Genomic DNA, 21,855 nt, shown 5'->3' with positions numbered 1-21,855 from the left:
TCCGTTTTACTTATGAATGCTTTATTTTGAATCACTTACTAATCTGTCTTTCATTAAAATATTCAGTTCACTGCATTTTAAAACTTGAATTTTTTGTGTTAAGTATTTACAATGTTTTATTTCAGAATGACCTTATTTAAAAATGTATGAGGCGATTTATAATTGACTCTGTGGCAGTGATTAAAGAGGTGTGAATAATAGGTTAGTGGATGTTGACGGCTCCTTGTTTGCTAGACTGCTGTTAGCACATTTATGATGCTCAATCCTGCCTCATTTATTATAAGACAATATCTGCATTTTGGCATCTGCTTAGTTACATTATGTATTCTTGGGGGGTGACTGAGTTTTGAGTTAGTAAATTACTCATAAATCTTTCTACATGAACATGAGCATTTCAGTATCATACTTCATTTATGAGTTGACTGATAATATATCAATTCTAATTATGCATTTATCAAAAATTTACTTAGTAAATTTTGTTAGTCAAAATGTGCTCAACTATGACACCAATATTTTGATATCAAAATATATTTATATTGAAGCATTCAAAACTATGGTGAAAATTTCATTTTCTAAACAAAACATTTTTAAGTGAAGTGTCATTTTCATTGCATATCTAGCTATATGGGAAATACAGTTTTGAATATATGATAGAATTATAGGGAATCTTTCCTTATGTAGTAAGAGGTAGAATCTGAAAAGTAGGGAAATTATCACATTGAGTACATGTTTGTATTTATCTTGGAGTATACTTCAATGAACTTAATTGGGCTTTTCAGTAAATGAACATCAAATTGCGTTGCAGGAGAAATAATGGAACAAGAAACATTGTGGTCTTCTGACAGTAGGAACTGCTATATGGAGGCAGCAGAATCTTCTGTTGACCAGCGATCACAAATTTTTGGTATTGTGGATGTTCACACTGGAAATTAGTGCATGTAAGATCAAATAGTATCCAGTACAGTATAGTGAACATGTAGCTTCACTGTTACACTGCACATTTGGATACTAGTAAACAGTAGGTGTAAAGTAATCTGAAATAATGGGTGATGGTTAGATGGTTAATAAATATGTAAAATTGCAGATTCTAGGAAGACTATATATATTTCCTATCCATGAGTTTCTTGTGATTATTTTCATATTTCCTCATTTCTAAATTACAAGTGCAGATCTCTATGCTGGTACCTAAATAGTTATTAATATTAATACCATAATTCTTTAGCCAGGGTCATTATTCTTTTTTTAAAAAGAATGAGGTTTCATTAACAGAAGTAAAATAGCAATATCTATACATGAAGGTAGTTGGCATATTGGAACTAAAGTCTAGTTAGTAGCCTCTAAAAAGTGGAAGGTGAGTGGAAGACAGTAGAAATAATCTTGCTTCCTTGTTATTCCTAATTTGGAGCAAATAATAAAATGCCTGAATAGTGTTAGGTGTATATGTTCCAGTTGGATGCATTTTGATACAGCTAAGGATTCGATGTGTTCTTTTTTTTCCCCTTTTTCCCCTTTTTTATTAATTAGTAATTGTTCAAGATATAATTAAGACACTTCTTAAAGCTCTCAAACGTGCTTTTGCTTACATCTCCTGATCACTGTAAACTTAACAATTGTCACAGAGTGAAGATAGATGTTTCTATGCTAAGGTGCAGATTACAAAATCAATATCACAGTCAAGTGGTTAAGATTTTTCCTTATGGTGCAATATCACCTTGTAGCTGGAGGTTGCTATTGTTGAATTCTTTCCTGTATAAAGAACTTTCTGTGCATAGCAAAATATTCAGGGGAAAAAAGTAGACTTGTTTTCTCTTTAGCATGATATTTTCTTTAGGCAGAAATATTTAAAACTGCAAGAATGCCATTTTTGAATGGTGAGACTGGACACATGGCTAAAATATTACAAGAGATCCACTTTCATCTGATCTCTGTAGAGAGGCATCATTTCAAACTCTGAGGCTGTTAGCTTAGAGACCATGGATAATCTTTGTGCACTCTCCCTTTTTCACAGACACATTGAAAGAGAAAAATATGCTCCCTTTCAGTGCTTTTTAGCTATTCAGAAAGCATTGACTTCTACTTAATATTTTTCCCAGGTAAATGAAGATGACCAGTGAAATTTCTGACTCCAGGACTCTCCTCAGCCCATCCCCAATCTATAATTGCCTCTACCTTATTCCTAAAGTAGAAAATGTCTATCCCACCTTTTTGAAAATAAGTAAGCAAAATTTAATTTACAGTCATTGACCAGCCATATATAGAATTGCAATATACAGCAGAACAACATCAAATATAATACAACAATTAGGTGGCGAAAGAGAAATAGCATTGGCCTACCCTTATGATTTAGGGACTATCAAATTTTGATTTCTGGGCTCTGGGCCTTGAATCCAGACATTTTATGTTGTTATCTTAGCCCTGTGTCACACTGTGTCAGCAGTGTAGTTTCTAAACCAAATGATTTTAAATATTGCATGGATACTCTGCTGTATCCACTAGGATCTGGGTGTGAAACCTCATAATTAGTAGGCAGAATCTAACTACTGATCATGTAATGTTTCTCCTACATTCTGCTAGGAGAAAAGAAATATATACTTCATCTTCTCTACTGGGTAGCTGTTTAGCAGAGGTAAGATTATGGACACTCATAGTTTGCTATAGAAATTACAATATAGTAGAACATGACCTATATTCTTAATCACCTGAGATCTACAAGGGTAGAGCTGATCAGAAAAGGGGATCTTACAGTGTCTGTCATCCACTGAAGCTGAGGGTAATATATCAAGCCTAGCTAGTGGTGGATGGATGATATTCTAGAGGTGACGGACTCGTCCCTGGGGGAGCTGGGTGCGTTGACGACCGACAGGAAGCTCTGGCGTGGGCTGGTCCATGAAGTCACAAAGAGTCGGAAGCGACTAAACGAATAAACAACAACAAGCTAGTGTAAAGGCCTTGCAATGTCTAACATTTGTTAGTGACACATGGCTAGTACAGGATTGGGGCCTCCTTATTTTAAGGTGCCTCAGACCTGCATTAATTGGCTGCTGTCACTTTCTGTCCAATATCCTTTGTTTCACCATCTTTCTGGCTTGTTCATATTCCAATGGTTGCAAAGCCATCCCAGGTGAAGCCATTGGGAGCAAAAACTGTTTTTAATTATCAGGATAACCAAGCCAATTGGGGTAAACTTCAGCTGCGGTCAAAAGCTTAAGAGTAGCACTCTAGATCCAAGACTACCCCTATGACTCCCAATTCCAGTCTTAGAGCCACAATGAAAATGCATTTAGGGACTTGCAAAATCGATTCCAGGAATTTGGATTGCACTCTCTCTGCTGAGACAAAGAATAAGGGCCTGTTTGGTTGTCATATAATAACTTTACCATTACTTTTGCTTTAAATAATTTTAGTGCCACAGGGATATATTGCCCTCCCTTAGAATAAAAATAGTATAGCTGTGGCAGTTCACTGTATTATTTGTGAAACATGGTCTAAATGAGTACTTCCCTGCCTAGATGAATGGTTCTTACAATATTGCATAAGGGCTTTTGGTATTCTTCTCAATCCTATAACTGAACAGGTTAGGATGGCCTTATCACTGGCATACAAGAATATCAGGATGTGCCTCTCAGCTAACTTGGGAAGATAGAACTCTTGACTGTTAAGATGCCATACCATCAAATCTATATAAAAGTTGAATAGTAGTGGAACAAGGAGACACCCTTGTCTTACTCTGTATGTCAGTGTTGCCAAGGTTGAGAAACACTGCCCTATGTTATAGAAATTGAGTTGGTTAATTGGCCAAGGCAGGCACATCTGACTCTCAGGCTGGTATTACTATAATTTGTGCCTCAATAGGAGAAGTATTTTATTTATATTAGTGTCCAGTGGTTTCTTTCATAGTTTCTCTGGAGATTGAGTCACAGACGGATCTCAGGTCAACAATGGCTACATGAAGTAGAATTCCAGAGTCATATGCATATTTCTGAACCAAGTAACGTAACTTGATTGATTGGGGATATGTGCCTCGACTAAATCCTACTTGCTCCTCTGCTAAAACATTATTGACTTCTATCCAGTCATAGAATTTGGAATATAAGTGTTTGGTATACATTTTGCTGACTATGTCAGGAGACAGACAGGGCAGTACTAGCAGGGTCTTTCTTCTGGCCTTTCATATAGTGATTGCCATTGTCCAGTCCTTTGGAATGTGAGCCAAATTGTCAGTGAAAGTAAAGAGGGTTGCCAGTACTGGAGCACACCAATCACTGTTCTTTTTGAATACCTCAGCAGAGACAAGGTCATTACCAGGGGTTTTATTGCTTTTCAACTGATCTGTTAGTTGGCTCATCTTCTTACAGATACCTTTGGCCCTCTTGGAAGTTTGTTTGGGTTTAACTCTAATGACATAAAAGGAACATTGCACTCCCATGCACATAAAGATTGAAAGTGAGCTACCCAAGCAGCTGCAGGTATGTGACATCCAGGGTTTCTAAATGGATTGTGTGTAACTTTGTGCCAAAAAGTGTTAGAGTCATTAGAACCGACACAATAATCAATTGTTGCCAATTTTCTATTAACGATTCCCTCTTTTTCCTTAGAATCAGTTGTTTATGTCGAAGTTTTTCTGTCAGTAAACCTTAGGAATTTACAGCGTGGGAGTTGTTCCTGTATTGGGTACAACTATAGATAAGGGCTTTTTTTTCCCTTGTGTACATTCATGATCAAACTCTGGTTTGGATTTTTGTCCCCAGAGGGTAAATTCTGATTCTCCTGCTCATTTAGGGCACCCTGCAAATCAGCTGCTTTCTTATTCTTATTGCTCATTAAGTTCAAACGAATTTGCTGAAGCTGGTTAGAATGCAACAATTGAGCAATGACGTTACTCAGGCATTCTGTCTGTTTAGCTCTCCTGCCACCCTTTGCCCTCCTAAATCAACTTGATGAGGTTTGTCAAGATGCGTGTATGTTTCAGGAAACATTAAACATAATGGGAGATGATCACTGTCTGGGATGCTCATTGTTACCTGAAATTAGGTTATTAAATTAAGCACATTTTTGATACAATAATATAGTTGAGTGTGCATGTTCCAGATCCCCGGAATGTAAATCCTGCAGGGAAATCACCCTCTGTTGTTCCATTAAGGATGTTCAAGTTTAAGAAGTAGGTTAGTTGGACAAAACAGAAGGAGAAGTCAGCAAAGCTGGAGATGCTGTCTTTAAATTTGCCTTCCACTATAGGAATGCAAATTTGTGGACACCGATGGAAGCTTGCATACAAGGCTGTATCACTGGGTCCCAATTTGGCATTGTAATCTCCACCAATTACAGTAAATGCTGGAGGAAACTCTATCTTCACCAATATAATTTTCTAGCTTATCACATTTGTTCTTGCATAATGATTTTAGCCATCATAGTGGTTGACAGGTAGTGAAAATGAGGAGACTAACAGCACCAACATTAATACAAACAAACTGCCATCACCAGGTGTATGCGCGATGGGAGGGGATGGAGATCAACATGTAAAGCTGCAGATACCATTATGCCCAGCCCCCACTTGTCTCCCTTTCTTCTGGTTTGATGTTGCCTTTAAGGTAAATGTATTACAGTATACCCATGAAAGTCAATATAACTAGCATCCAGGTTTCCTGCAAGAGAATTCTATCAGTTTTTGCTAGAGCCCCTGCAAATGCAGCATTGTTTCTCTTATAATTCCATCCAGCCATATTCCTGGTTATAAGTGATAGGGAACCTTGTAAAGCTAAATGTCATTATGAATGGGCTATGTGATTTCCTGTTGCTAGTTCCTCTTTTGGTGCCTCCAATTCTAGTTAGGATAGATCTTAGATGTTGTTGCCTCCTTGATGACAGAGTTAATACAGAAAGATTGTATAAGGGTACAATATACAGATGGGGTAGTTGTGGTGCCAGAGTGCAATGATATTGTTCAGAATCCTGTATAAGATGTATAAATGAATTATGTGACTGTGTTACAAAGGGGTAGAAGGTCTGATGCTCAGTGACAGAACACATGCCTTGCATGCAATATGTCATAGGTTCAATCCTGACCATTCCAGTTAAAATGCTCAGATAGCAGGTGATTGAGACCTCATCATAGGCCAAGAACTTTCATTATGAGAGTTTAATATTCTGTTTCTGAGAGCTCTTAAAAGATATTGTCATTAAAACTTTAAAATCATAAAATTTGATCTGTACTACAAAATCTAAAGAGGGTGGTCTACTCTAAACCTGTACAATCTAATTGATAACTCATCATTTGTCATGCAGAGGAACTCTCTGAAGTTAACAACTAAGACAGCAGTAATAACAGGAAGTTTGGCAGATGGACAAAGTTTGCACTCCTACCAAGAGTTCTTAATAATATATTTTTGTTTTCTATATCGCCTTTTGTTTCCTATCAGCAAGAATTCTGTCATAAAATAGATTAACTATTATGTTACTGACTGGCTCAGAGTAACCCAGTGAACTTCCTATATTATTTTAGATTACGATCCCATAGCTTATAGTGTTCCACAGTACAAATAACTAGGTTAAACAAACTTATTAAAACAATTCACTTATTACAAGGCAGTTGTATTACTATATTTGACAGATGTTATTCAAACTGTTTCTGTTTCTCTACAAATAATGGTTTGAGAATACTTCTCCCAAATGACTTGTCTTGAGACACAGAATTTATGTAGATAATAATAGGAATGTCATATTCTGATTGGAACCTTGAAATGGATCGTCTGTTAAATATGATCTTGACAACTTTTCAGTTCAGCTACCCTTCAAAAATGTCCAGAAGTTGGTGATGAAACATGTGGCAACTAGACTGCTGCCTGGTAAACTTACAGGGATGATACTATTTCTATACTGAAAGATCTGTACTAGTTACATAATTTAAGGTGCTGGTATTGATGTGACAATCTAAAAGATTGCCTCTCCTGTTAGAAACCTGTCCCATTAAGAGGCCTTTGGAAAACGTCTCCACTGTCAGTCCCATATTTCTGGTCCAAATAAAAGAGCCTTTTTTGTCTCATTCTATTGATCCCAATTCTTCAGGAGTTACATTTGGCTCTACTTTGTCAACATTTAGAAAACCTAAAAAGATACATGTTTTCACCAGACATTTAGGTCTTTGAATTTTTTTTAATACTGTTAATCTGTTTTTAACTTTTTATATTCAGTTTTTAAGTTTTGTTAGCTGCCTTGGAGCACTTACCACAGTGGAAAGGTGTGGTGACAAACCTGAAATAGGTATGGCTCTTGCACTGGTCACATATAACCATGTCCATGAAGACTCTGGGGAGGGTGCTAAGAAGAGGCAGAGTAGTCCAAACAAACTGTTCAATTAGCAGCACTGGAACTAGAAAAGTAAATGTGCTTGTCTTGTGGAGAGAGAGAGATTTGCTCATGGTTCCAGTTCCAAAGAGCAGGAACCTGGGCCTTGATCAAGGCTGGGGGGAAAGACAGATTCCACTCTACCTGACAGGGAGAAGGATTGGATTGAGCTGTTTCAAGGACTGCTTGAGAAATATAAAAGGAGCTTTGCTTAAGGCTGTAAAATGTAGGGTTGCAAATAATGTCCCTTGTCAGATTAAAATCCATCCTTTAAAGGATGATGAGGACATTGAAAAATATTGAGATTTGAGAAAAATGCCTCAGCATGTAGATGGCCGAAAGTCATGACTAGAAAGATTAGCTGTTACGCTCACAAGGAAAGCATTGAAAGTGTACACTAGCTTTCCATCTACAGATGTGGAAGTTTATGGCACAGTAAAGCAGTATGATGTATCTCCGTATACTTATTGGCAGAGGTTCAGAAGCTATACATATGACTCAGAGGAAAGGTGGAACTAATGTGTCATTGGCTACAGTGTGATGCTCAAATTAGAATGATGGAGGAAGTACTGTAATCCTTGCACAATTCTTGCAAGCCCTTCCCAATTAGATTCAAGAAAACTGACCTGATTCAGAACATGGAGCAGCTGAATTGGCTGAAAATTATGATGCTGCTTGGAAAACTGAAAAGTACACAAGGAGATTTCTGAGTTTGGCAATCCACCTAGGGGCTGGGAGTAGAACAACCAAGGAGAAAGCCAAATTTTAAAAAATCCAGGCTTCCTAAAGGGGCAGTGCCAAAAAAAGGGCAAGTAAAAGCCCCAAAGGAAAAAGCAAAGGAGAATGGCAAGAACAAGGGGGTAAAGATTATCTGTTATAATTGGAATACTGGGCTAAAGCCTGCAACCCAAAAGGGGTCTAACCCCAGTAATGCAGCTTTCCAGCAAAATTCCTCCCCAAAAAAGGGAAATTGTAATCAGTGATCAAAAAGCCGAAAAAAAATTGTACTCTGCCAATGAGACAACTTTACTTAATTCAAAGGCCATCACTAATGTTTTTTGAGAAACTAGAGAAGTCCCTCTGGTTAAATCTGGGTTCAGGCCTGAAAGTAAAAGCAAAAAAAAAAAAAATCACTGTTGGTATTTTGGAAGAATTGCCCTATGAAAAAATTATTGGTGTTGACTTGCCAATTTCTGGGCAACTGATTCCTTAAAAACCATGTACTGAAAAACAAGCAGAAAGAAGAAATAGCTACAATGACCACAAGAGCTAAAGCAGCTTCAGAAGCTGGAACAAGAGAAATGGGGGAAGGAGAAAGCAAAAACAGGTACAGGAGCAGAAGCTTCCTCTGATATTTTGCCCTTCACCCAGACCTAGTGCCAAGAACAAAGCCAAGGAAGGAATCTGCTATTAGGAAGGTCAATAAGAGCCAAGGCTAACCTTTGACACTAAACTGGGATGCTGATATTAAAATTTTTCAGGAAAAAGATTCTTCTTTGGAAAATTGCAAATGAGCAGTAGCTGAAAAAGAGGATGAGTAGATAGAACGTCCTATCTTTGTGAAAAAAGGAAGGGATTTTATACAGAATTTGTAGAGATCCCTATTCTGAAGAGAAAATGGAACAAAGCTGTTGTTCTACAGCTTTGCTGAAATTTGTCCATGAAAATCCATTCTCAGATCACACAGGGCAAGAAAAAATGCTACTGAGGCTCAGAGACAGATTCATTTGGTCAGAGATTTATTTATTTATTTATTCATTCATTCATTCATTCATTCAATTTATATTGCTGCCCATCTCAGACTAGTGACTCTGGGCAGCTAAAGATAATGTCAATATCTCAGACCTAAGGCGAAACAAGTCAAGGCATCTATGGAAAGAATATTTTTGTTTCTTACTTTGTTTTCTAGAATTGCTATGGGTATACCTGAGCTTTTCCAAAGTCAGCCAAAGGAAATCATTATATTCTTTTGGTTTCTCATTATACTACTAGTTACCCAAAAGCAATTTCTTGCACACAATCATAGCAAAAGTTATTGCCAATCACTTGCATACTTTGCTCAGTAGGGTAGGTATCGCTACTGTAATGAGATTCTCACGGATCAACCCTCAAGCTTCCAATCTGCTTTGCTGAAGCATTTTCACACACATTTGGGGATATCCAGCCTTAATAGAGAAAGGATATTGGCTGATGGTGGTGTTACCATTATTTTTAAATCAAATTAATTTATATTTGATTAGAATAATAAGGAACTCTAAATAAATCCTTGTCACTCCTAGGGAAATCTGACTTTAAGAGTGAAGGCAGAACTCAACCAAACTCTAGGCTTGCAACTGCAGTAATATTGTAGGTTTTATCTTTGTTTTTTAACGTTTTATGATGACATTCACACCTCTGTACATTTGTAATTAAAAGCACGCACACACGCACACACACACACACTTGTGATAGATACCCTTTGGGATAGCAGCCGGGGGTTCTGTGCAACAATCAGTGGTCATATATAACCAACTTCTGGAAGCTTAGGAGCATTTTCAATCTCAGCCGTGGGAAATAATGTGCTGTTCGAAAGAGAATAATTGTAATAGGGGCCCATTGCTCTGAAGAAATTATGTAAGTCCTCATTATTTCTCAGGGTGAAATTGTACATTCATCTATTTTTCTGCAGTATTACATGCTGAAAACCATATACTATAGTACTGATTTACACAGTAGTACTGAAGTACTAATCTACATAGTTACTTTACACATGAGATACAATGATCCTTCAACTGTGTATACACTTTTGATAACATTATGGAGAGATTGTTATCCCACTAGAACATGGACAGATATAGCAATTCATACAACTGTGGAATAAAAAAGGTATTGCCAATGGCCAGGAAATTAGTTCTACGTCCATACAAGATTCCTAATTCACATTAAATTTTCTTCACCTGGTTATAGACTGAGCTTTTCAGATGTGTAAAGACCCAAAGCTTATAAATTCATATTTATAAGAAAGATCTTCTTTCTTATAAATATGAATTAATCAACAGGCAAATCAATAGTCGCATAAGTAACCAGCTGTTTCTGAACTGCTGGAAACAGGTGTTCTCTCACACTGTAAAGATGAGCAACTTTCTTCTTGCTATAGCCCATCAAGTCAACTCTGACTCCTGGTGACTACAGGAACAAGTTCATAGTTTTCTTGGTAACATTTTCAGAAGTGGCTTGCCAATATCTTCTTCCCAAGGCTGAGAGAGGATGACTGGCCCAAGTTCACCCAGCTGGCTTTCATGCCTAAGGCAGGTCTAAAACTTACAGTTTCCCAGCTTCTAATCCAATGCCATTAACCACTATAACAAACTGGCTCTTTGAGCAACTTTGGATTAATTCTTGGTTTTGTTTTGTTTTTGTCCCGTTCAATCGTGTCTGATCCTCATTGACTGCCTGGACTAGTCCCTGCAGTTTTCTTGGCAAGATTTCAGAAGTGGTTTGCCATTGCCTCCTTCCTAGGGCTGAGAGAGAGTGACTGGCCCAAGGTCACCCAGCCAGCTTTCATGCCTAAGATGGGACTAGAACTCTCAGTCTCCTGGTTTCTAGCCCATTACCTTAACCACTAGACCAAACTGGCTCTCAGTACTTATATATATGCCACCAAATCATTATAATCATCTGAAAATGGGTTTCTGCAATGCTGATACTTGTTTTGCCTTTATAATTGTAATTCAAAAAGATTCTGGCAATGTATGAGACATGAAAGCATTTTAATAAATACAGACAATAAAGCAATATAATAAACAGCAGTAAGTCTGAGGGATACTTTTATAAATAAAGACAATAGAATTGGTTTGCTTGGGTCCGGATGAGTAGAGTTCCCTCTGGTGGAATATTACATATTTGAGTCTGATCACCAATTAATTGTTTTATTTGTATTTGCTTGCTTTGTTTTATTTTCATTTATTTGTTTTTCTACATCACCCAGAGTTGCATTGTTCAAATTCTGAGGCCGTAGAAATGCTTTAAATAAATAAAATGCCAAGCACTCTGCCATTGCCTGGTTGGGCTTGAATTGAATTGAACTATTATTCAAGAGACAATTGCTAATTGTACATAGTTGTATTGTAAATAAAGAATTCCATTTTACTTTCCTGGTTACCTCATAGTCTAAACAGAAGGTTAGGGACTGATGCATACAGTGTATTCTTAGAGATGTAATACATACTGTGATAATAAAATTCAGTGATTGTTTAATCAATAAGAAATGGTGTTAAATCTTGGATGAATTCTAGTTCAGTTGTTTCCAGTGAAATTAGAATTCCTGGTTCCTTTTCTAAAGAAGGATGCTTTGAAATCAATGACAGAATGTCCAGGGGAGTTGAAATATCACTCACTATTTTTGGTATTACCGATTTTGAACATGATGTCTATGTTTGCTGTTATATATACATTGGCCAGTTTGTCCAATGTAAAATGTAGTGGATCATTGCTGAGAGATGGTAGCATATAGTAGAGTACATTAGAGAATGAGCAAGTGTAAGTTCCCCGATTAGTGATGCAGTCAAATCCAGGCCTTTGGGGGGCTCCAGTGTGTTTCTATTATTGTGGTTGTTTTTAGTCTGGGCAGGCTTGTGTTGTTTATGTTTTTAACTAGGTATTGGATTTTGTAAGCTGCCCAGAGTCTACCAAGTGGGTGGCCATAAAAAAATTTAATGAAATAAACAAATCAAATCAAATTCTGTAATGATGTTGCCAGAGTAAATGTGGAGACAGAGCTGAGTATACTTTAGTTTTTCCAATGAACTGATTAAACAACAAGTATTATTTTCTGTAGTTCAAATAGCAAGTCATGAACTTATAAGGAACATTAGTGAATAAAGGACTGATTATAAGAACTTTCCCAAGAAGATAGCTGGAATGGAGATACCTTACAAAATAGTCTTGTTTTGAATGAATGTTCTCATCTCTGGAACACATGACAAAGTTGTTTGTTTGTTGAATCTGTAAGACATCCAACTACATTACACCTGTGGGAAGAATATTTATTTATTTAGTTGTCAAATTTATATTGCCACCCATCTCACAAAACAAGTATCTCTGGGCAGTGTACAACAAAGCTAAAACAGTTAATAAGTACCCAAAACAACTACTACTACTATTATTAAACATTAAAAACTATAAAAACAAAGCTAAAAAGAAGTCGTGGGCAAAAGGATGTTAATAATAACAGAGCCACCTCACTAGTTCAGCAATCCGCTGGGGTTCCCAGGCCTGATGGCACAAGCAGGTCTTGAGGGACCTTCAGAAGGTCAAATGTGATGGAGCCAGCCTCACCTCAGGGGGAGGATATTGCACAATGTGGGTGTTGTATTTAATTGCCTCAGTGAGAGTTATAGTATGTTTCTATATATTTAGAATTGAGGACTGAACTCAATATAGTAGTTATGCCTAATTATCAGTATTCTTATTAGAAATGAATCATTCCTGAACAGCTGTAGATGCATTGATCTTTTCTCCTTGTATCTCTGCAGTTACCAGTTACAATAATGTTGTAGAAACTAATTCAGATTCAGATGATGAAGACAAATTGCACATTGTTGAAGAAGAAAGTGTAGTAGATGGAACAGATTGTGATAATAGCGTGCCAGACGATGACTTGCCAAAAGACCATGAGGTATTACCAGAACATAATGAAAGAGAAGGAAGTACAAACAGTTGCTGGGAAGATGAAGGTATGTATCAAGAAATGTATCTCCTCATAAACGTAGAAATAAAATATTAACCTCTTTTAGAAATGGTATAGCATTGGCATTCATACCCTAGGAAGTTTATCATTTAGTCTATTATTTTCTAACTTTTTTGTGTCTTGTTCATAGGCTGATTGCACAAACCTTTTCTTTGTGGATGTTTTATCTTTCAGCTCAGTGACATTTGTCTCTCAGCACCCACTCACACAATATTACAATAGCAGCAATCAGTAGTGGGAATATGGGACCCACTGAACATGCAAGTGTCCCTCCCTTTCCCACTAATACTTCAGTGGCAAGAAAGATGGCAAAAATGCAGGCCCTATGAGGTTCTGTCACTGCATTGTCCTCATTCATAGGGCCACAGTAGTTTACTATCTGATATCCAGCTTTCAGAGATACAGAAGTCCTACAAAAAGATTAAAAATAGTGCACTTGGGAAGAGTTGGCCTTTAAGGTTATTATCACTAGGTATTTTTTTAATCAAATGCTTTAGGTCGGCTTTTTACTCCCAGTGAATGCCTGTTTACCAGGTAGTCACCCATTGCAGAGATAATGACCTCTTTGAGATAACATCTGTCTAATCACAGTAGGAACTATATTGGAATAATAAGAAAATTGTGGCCTTCAGTCTGATCCTACTGATGGCTATTCAGAAGTAAGCACTACTTTCCTCTCTCTGTAAGCTCAGGAAAGCCTTACTATTGGGGGGAAAAGACTTATTTGCAGAATGCAAAACACTACAAATGGAAATCAGTAACAAGCACCAAAGGAAGGAGGATGCCTAATGTTGTCTATCGTCCTCAGAGAGAATGCCCCTCACTCTGCCTCAAGTATGCATATTCTGATCCAATTCTCCTGTTCTACTCATTGTCTCCTTATCAGATTTTTTCTGTGGTTAGAACAAATGTAAGAATGAGCTTATTGCAAGAGGATCTAAACCCTTCATAAAATTTGCTGAATGAAGCAGATGTTTTCAGAATAAAACTCTTCATGCCGAAGTACCCTTATTTCTGTTACTAATTTCAGATATGGTTTTAAATACCTATAGATCAGTAATATGCCAGATGTGTTATATACATCCAAAACAAATGCTGCTTTTTGTGTAATAAGCTAGCTCTTTCAGTAGAGAAGTCAGATGATACCTTTTTATAATTTGATTTTCTGTGAATAAAGCAATATTTCAATAATGGTTCTTATTTGTTTGTTTGTTTGTTTGTTTGTTTATTTATTTATTTATTTCTCCTGCTTATATTCCATTTGCAGTTGAAATAAGCAGTGGTTAATAGAAGTATACACATAGTGGATAGTTTATCTTCCAAAGTAGAAACTTGAACTTTGGCAATAGGGAACACACCAAATAATTTAATGGTCTTCACTATGTTCATATTTTTACTTCAGCTTATGTTTTAGACATACTTTAAATGTAAAGATTATTATAAAAAGGGTGTGAATTTTTTAGATGAAACCTTCCAAGTGGCATCAGCTGCAATCTCAAGGTCTTCTCTGTAGACCTCCCTATAGATCCTAGTGTGTTTTTTGGACTACATTTGGAGTTAATGATCCTGAAGGCTCCAGTCAAAGAGCACACGTTAATCTTTTTTCAATGTAAACTCTCATTTGCAGCCATCTCTTTTAGAATTCACTGTCAAATACACACACACACACATATATACATATACATATATGCAAAAGGGATAAATGTTACCTGGCTAGAGTCTTTAACGCCTATTAATGCCCAAATTGCAAACTGTAGCACGTTATATGAAGATGTCTTTCATGTTTGTTCAGAGTTCAGTAGGAAGGCTGTCAACTAGTACTGACAGCATAGAGAATACCAGAACTTAAAGATCAGGTTTTTAATTGGCTTCAGTTTATAAGCCAAGCACTTTGGCTTATAAAAGACTTAAACAGCTGGGGACTGGGGTAGCTGAAGGAAAATCTACTAGTTAGTGAATTTAGCCAATTACTGTAATTTTCATCAGAAGCCTTCCTCATGATATCCCCAACTTGAAATGAGAAAGGTAGCAATAAAGGACAGGGATTTTTCAGTGTTATTTCATTCTCTAGCATTACTGAAAAATCTCTTCACATTATGCGTATGCTATTTATTTATATCATTTTTCCACTATGTGGTATACAGCAATTCAAGTAAAAGCAACAATAATATCATATTAAAATATTATGAACATTTTTTAAAGATTTTTTTAATCCCACCTTTATTATTTTTATAAATAACTCAAGGCAGGGAACATACCTAATGCTCCTTCCTCCTCTGATTTTCCCCACAACAACAACCCTATTGAGGTGAGTTAGGCTGAGAGAGAGTGACTGGCCTAAAGTCACCCAGCCGGGTTTCATGCCTAAGGCGGGACTAGAACTCACATACCCCTGGTTTCTAACCCATTGCCTTAACCACTAGACCAAAGTGGCTCTGTTTTTATATTTATTTATCAGTGTGACTCAGAGGATAGGAAACTGAACTGTTTCAAGCAAATAAGCTTCTAGGTTAACTAAAGGATTGTTCTTCATTTGCATCCCATTATATTTTAGGTAGTAAAGAAGGAAAGGAAATCCTGGGGCCTGAAGCTCAGACAGATGAATCTGGATGTCCAGGTATTTTGTCATCAAATTCCTTAATTTTGTTTCCAGTATTTAGATTATTCTTCAGGTTAGTATAACTATGCATTCTTGAAAAAGGAAATTGCTCCTCTTCTACTACCATACCTCTCCTTTCTAATCTTCTTTCTTCTGTCTGCTGGCTTTTTACATGCACTGCACTTAAGGCTTTTAAGTATGGATATTCAGTTACTGAAAGTGAACAGATTAGGCTCCCAATAGAGCAGTTTGGAAGTGTTGCTGATAAATTATGCACAACAGTTCCTTCCCCTGACTGCAGTGCCTCTGCAATTTCTTAGCTGCTGTTCCTAGCAGAACAATGGATAAACAATTTATTTTGGGTCTGTTGCAAGATTATAATACAAGATTATGATGAGGCACAGCATAGGTGACAGTATAAGCCATATTCTTTTTATATTAGATTTGTCCTCAGCTATGCACATAAAATCAGTTTTTATAACTGATGATATAACAAGAATATGGTTTAAGTACTGCAATTCCTCTTTTAATCCTGTGAAAAAATTATTATTATTTTGTATAGGATTTTAAACTGGCAGCGTATCATAGCTCTAGGGTAAGTGCTCTTTGGTGCATGTGATCACCTAGAATTTCTATGCATCTTGAAAGCTCTTGTTACTATCATAGCCCTAGATGTACATTTAAAAATGCAATGAACAAAGGTTAAAGAATGAAAAATAAGGAAGTAAGCAAAAAGAAACGGAAATTACTTTACCACAGTGCAAATTTCTGTACATGCTAAAAAGGATGTGCTGTGTAAATGAATATACATTTTGAATTATGATACCAATGAGGGCCTTTCCCTAATTTCTATGCATGTAATTTCAGCTGCTAAGATTAATTTTAAATTTGAAATAGCCATTTCTGAAAATAAGGGGAGAAATACAACAAAACTATTTTGGCAGCTTTCAAACTTTTGCTTTCTCCTTTTAAAAAAATATGGCAATAAGACAGTAAATACAAATAGCATTTAATAATTATAGGGCAAAAAATGTATTCAAGTCAGTATAGATTACATCTTGGGGAACTCAGAATAAACTCCCAGATGGCAATTGTAAAAGCTTGATCCTGTATTGTGATTATGTAAACATGGGATCCCTGTATCCAGGATGGAGGCGGGAGGACAGTACACTGTCCCCATAGAGATCTCCTTTGATGCTGGTGATGCCTGTTTTATTTATATTTATATATTTATATATATATGATTCTAGCCTCGAGCATCGTCTTTATTTCAAAGAATTACTCAAAGTTCCAAATGGGCCTCATAAGCTTTTTTGAAAATAAAAATGATGGGCAACTGCAGCTTGCTGGTTTTGTTTTTGGTTTCTGGTTTTTTCCCCCCTTTTTGGAAGTATGTCTACCTGTCCAGAAAAAGAAGGAAGGAAATAGGGGACATGTTGTAGGAGAGGAGAGATAGAGGAGGTGGCAATTAGTATCTGGTAAGAAAACGTTGTGGGGTTGGAGAATTTGCTTTCGTTTTCACAGGTGGATTTTCCACATTCCAATGACTCTTTTCCCATTTGACTGGTGTCTCCAAGAGCAAAACTTCTCTACATCAAATCGGCCCGTGAATCAGTTTATTAGATCCTTTAACCATTTTCAGTATGTCCAAAACAATACTTTAAAAAAAGTAATTCTGCAGCTGGAAGTGCAATTTAAAGGGAAATTTTTGTTTAATTCAAATACAAATTTTAAGAATGGAAAATACACTGAAACTTTCATTTACAAAATGAAATTGCCAACTGCAATAATGTAAATCTAAAAGCTTGACTGAGTGTTAATCCATTTAGATTTGGGAGACAAATATTACACTTTGGAGTAATATTTTCTCACCAGTCTTCTTTTTGTACCTTATTCTCAGCCATGTACTACGTCTAGGTGCAACTTTGACTTTTAAAAAATAATTAAGTCACATTCCTGGAAACAGTAAAACCTTGATAGAGCCAGTTAAATTTGGTGAGTGATAATAACTCTTACCAAATAAAACCTATTCAGAGTGAGGGCAACTATTCTGAAACATTTTTTCATGAAAGTATGAGTACTTTTTGTACATAATTGATAAAGCAATTATTTATGGAATTATTTCCCTGCCCAGTTGTGTTTGGCATCGTGTTTAGCTAGTTTTCAACATTAACTAAAGACCTATTCTTGTTGTCATGGTCATATTTATAAAGCTAAAATAAGAATTTCAGCTCAGTACTTTTAAAAACAGTTGCCTCCTTATCATCTGCGACTTCACCTAACTATTGGCTGAGCTATTAAATATCACGGAATAATTGCAAAATATAGAAAGATCAAATGGATCGTGTTTGTCCCAAAATAAAAAGGGTTTTTTTTATTATTACTGCATCTGCATTTCTTAAAACATTTGAAATGTCAAGGTAAAAATTAAGATGATGAAAGTAGAGGATATGATGGGGGTGTATAGAAGTGGCTTGTACATCCAACTCTAGTACATTAAAAAAAACCCTTGGTAAAATACTGGAATCCACCTCTGTATTTTTATCTCATTGTCTACACATTTCAAACTTGTCTTAATTTAATAATTTAATTATTAATATCAGGGGTGTCCACAGAGGAGGTAAAACAGTCAAGGTGTCAGCCACGACCATGCAAATGAAGCCCCTCTCCTTTTTAATATAGTTGTGATGCCTGTTAAAAAGGAGCAGGGCTTTGATTGCATGGTTGTGCCCACCATCTTGACTTTATTGACACACAACCCACAGTACCCCTGCTTAGTGTTAAATTCTATTTTGTTTTTTCTTTACCTTAATTGTTATTAGTCATCTTGAGTACTCAGCTGAGTATAAAGGCATAATACAAATAAAGTAATTAAAGAATACTTATTATCAATCCTCATTTCTAGTAAAAGATGAATGTGATTCTGATGCAGAAAATGAACAAAATCATGACCCGAATGTTGAAGAATTTCTGCAACAAGAAGACACAGCAGTTATCTACCCTGAAGCACCTGAGGAGGATCAGCGGCAAGGCACACCTGAGGCTAGTGGTCAGGATGAAAACGGTAAGCGCTGTTTCAGTTTTCTGTAATTTCCAAAATGGTGTAATTAGAAGAGCTGTATACAGATAGTCCTCACTTAACGACCATTCATTTAGTGATGGTTCAGACTTACGATGGCGCTGAAAAAAACTGACATATGTCTGAACCTCACATTTATGACCATCATGGCATCTCTGCAGTCACATGATTGCAATTTGGGTTCTTGGCAACTAGTTCATATTGACGACCATTGCAGCATCCCATAGGCTTCCACAGGCTTCCGGCAAGCAAAATCAGTGGGGAACTACATGATTCGCTTAATGACCACTGCAGAAAAGGTCATAAAATTGGGTCAGATCTGCTTAATGACCTCATCGCTTACTGGCCAAAATTCCAGTCCCAGTTGTGGTTGTTAAGCCAGGACTACCTGTAAGTTGCATCCAAGGCAGTGGTTTTAAAATGTGTGGAATTCAACTCCCAGAATTCCCCAGCCGGCATGCCACACATCTTAAAGTCTACACATCTTAAAGTTGCCAAGTTTGAAAAACCTGATCTAAAGATACATAAGCCATATGTGGTGCATTGCATCTCTATAATATCTAATAAGCAATCCTTTGAAGTCATGTTTTTCAGTTCCGGCAAGAATCTACTCTGCACAGAAACAGAGTTTGGGAAAATCTGTGACAGAACATATACACAGTTGAATCTTATCCCCTCCCTTTTACATACACCGTTTCTATAACTGTACAGTGCTCACTCCAGAAAAGCAAATAAGCAGCTAGCTTTGAAAAAAAAAAAAAGAACTTTACTCTTGCCTAAAATGTAGAAATCACATAGTCCAAAAAGGACTTAAAGTTTTCCTTAAATGAAAAACATTGGTGAAAGAAATGATGAAGGATTCAGAACTAGTGAAAATTGGATAGAGTAAAATAAGATGGAAGTGGTCCAAAGTGGTCTGGAAGAGAGAAAGGTCTTTTCTGAAAAGCAAGAATCAAGTTGGGTAGAAGAGGAAATGGCAAAAGGCCATCGCATTTATGCAGAATGAAAGAACACGCTACCCCTGCCCATTCCACTCCTATTTTCCTATTGTTTAATATCCAACTTTGGGCTAAATCAAGTATAACATAGAAAGTTCATAATCATAACTTTTCAGATTTTTTTTCCTTTAAGCCCGCCATGAACAGGCATTCTCCTTTCAGGTTTTAGCTCTTTGCCTGCACCAATTGCTTACATGGACTTGCTCCAGTGAAACTACTCTTCACCCCACTGAGTAATAAATAGCAGATCTGATGGATATTTTGAGGAACTATGTCCATCAGTGCCAATGTTCTGGTGAAAATTAGGCCCAATTCAATTCAATTCAGCCCCTATTTCCTTTGGTTGTTCTAAGGCAGTGTTTCTCAATGTTGGCAACTTTAAGATGTGTGGGTGTGAGGTTTTCATTTTAAGGCCTAATCTCAGAAACTCACAGCACAAGCCACGATGGATATGCGAAGTTCTTTATTAGGTCTTTACCTCAGACCGTCAAAGCCACAACTGGCTCCACTTCCTCCCGCCTCCCTCCTTTGTCTTCCCGCCTTTTCTTTGTCCCACCCCTTCCTCTGCGTTGACAGCTTGCGTGATGGTGGCCTCTCAGTCTCTCAGTTGTGAATGGGGTTGCTGCCATCTGCTCTCTTCTTATCCCTTGCCCCTTCATTGATGTAGTCTCTCCTCTATCCTTCCTTCTCTTTGATGTGTAAGGTTAGAGCACCCAGGTGCAATTAACCATTGCTCCTGGGTTCTCCATCCTTACAGTGGGCTTCAACTTCCAGAATTCTGGGAGTTGAAGTCCATTCACCTTAAAGCTGCCAAGGCTGAGAAACACTGCTTTAAGAAGAGAGGTTGTTAGGTAATTGAATCTCACATCTTTGGCTCTTACCTATACGACTAAAGGCATAGTCCTTGTCAAATGTTGTGTGCAATATTGCATCTACTATGTTTTGGGTATTATTAAAAATAATGATACAAAATACAGTAGGTAATACACACACACACACACACACACACAATAGTCATATAAATGTATTAGAAATATATATGCATTTGAATAATATTTACATTAAATATATATGGATTTGTAACTATAACGATATACTATGACAAGTTTTTTTTTACTTTTGTTATATTTCTTCACTTTTTGTAACAGCACTTTTTAATGTTTTTTTTCTTGACAGTGTATGTATCTTAATATTATTATTTTGTTTTCTTTCTTTTTTCTGTTATTAAAATAAAATTAAAGAATGATTTGTTAACGCAATACATTAAAATAAAAATTCAGCTCTTTGTATGGATGTCAATGAAATAGCAATTAACTGTCATAAGGTATCATGAAAGCAGTGTTACTTTTAAATGGACTGACTAATTTTACTATTATTAATAAGTGGCAGTTTTAGTTATGCACTATAAAAATAATGGTTCATAAGATTTACACTGTATATTGCAGAAGCATTGCAGTTACATGGTTGAGTTGGGGCATTTCACTGCCGCTACAGTACCATTAGAGCTGCCAGTTTGTATCTTAAAAAGAAATGAGAATAATAATAATAATTACACAAGTGGTTAAATGGAGTAATGTAATCAAAAATATAAAAACAATATAGAAGAGCAATCCAGGTAGTCCTCAATTAACGATGGTAATTGAGACTGGCATTTCCATCACTAAGCAATGTGATTGTAAAGTGTGACATCACATGACCACATTGCTTAGTGACAGCAATCCTGGCACTCCCCATTGCCATCATTAAGCAAGGTGAATTGAATTGAATTGCTACACTATTGTAGTTTTGCACAACATTAGCAAGGACAATAGAAGTACTCACAACATTACCAGCCAGCTAACCCAATACTATAACACATATCTGCTCAACCACTGGTACAATGGTAGTCTTGAGCTTTGCCCCAAGTGTATCTCTAAAAGTAACATGTTTGGTCAATTTTTACCACTGGTGACAAGCAGGTGTCCTTGTAGTTTTCTTCGCAACAGCATGGAAGTGTGGCAATAGTTCAAATCGATCTATTCAGCTGTTAGGGAAGAAATAGAGAATGGTGGTAGAAGAGGCTGATCAGGAACAGGTAGTTATTCTGCTGTCTGTCCCATCAGCTCCTAGA

At 36.7% G+C, this 21,855-nt stretch overlaps 1 protein-coding gene across 2 annotated transcripts in view; it reads left to right on the top strand.

Moving 5' to 3' along the window:
* The window catches only part of ZEB1 (zinc finger E-box binding homeobox 1), an 83,275-nt gene that overhangs the window by 46,251 nt on the left and 15,169 nt on the right, over positions 1 to 21,855 (top strand). The window contains exons 2-4 of one of the 2 annotated variants that reach the window (XM_063303463.1): positions 12,855 to 13,055; positions 15,624 to 15,686; positions 18,601 to 18,732. In XM_063303463.1, the coding sequence (XP_063159533.1) occupies positions 12,855 to 13,055; positions 15,624 to 15,686; positions 18,601 to 18,732 (396 nt within the window). Of the gene's footprint in view, positions 1 to 12,854; positions 13,056 to 15,623; positions 15,687 to 18,573; positions 18,733 to 21,855 lie in introns of both variants that reach the window. The other variant, XM_063303462.1, reaches the window with a different exon arrangement.

The sequence above is a fragment of the Candoia aspera genome, chromosome 4 (assembly GCF_035149785.1).
Source record: "Candoia aspera isolate rCanAsp1 chromosome 4, rCanAsp1.hap2, whole genome shotgun sequence".
Classification (NCBI taxonomy): domain Eukaryota; kingdom Metazoa; phylum Chordata; class Lepidosauria; order Squamata; family Boidae; genus Candoia; species Candoia aspera.
Note: the sequence above shows the minus strand (reverse complement) of the source record. Positions and strands in the feature narration are given on the sequence as shown.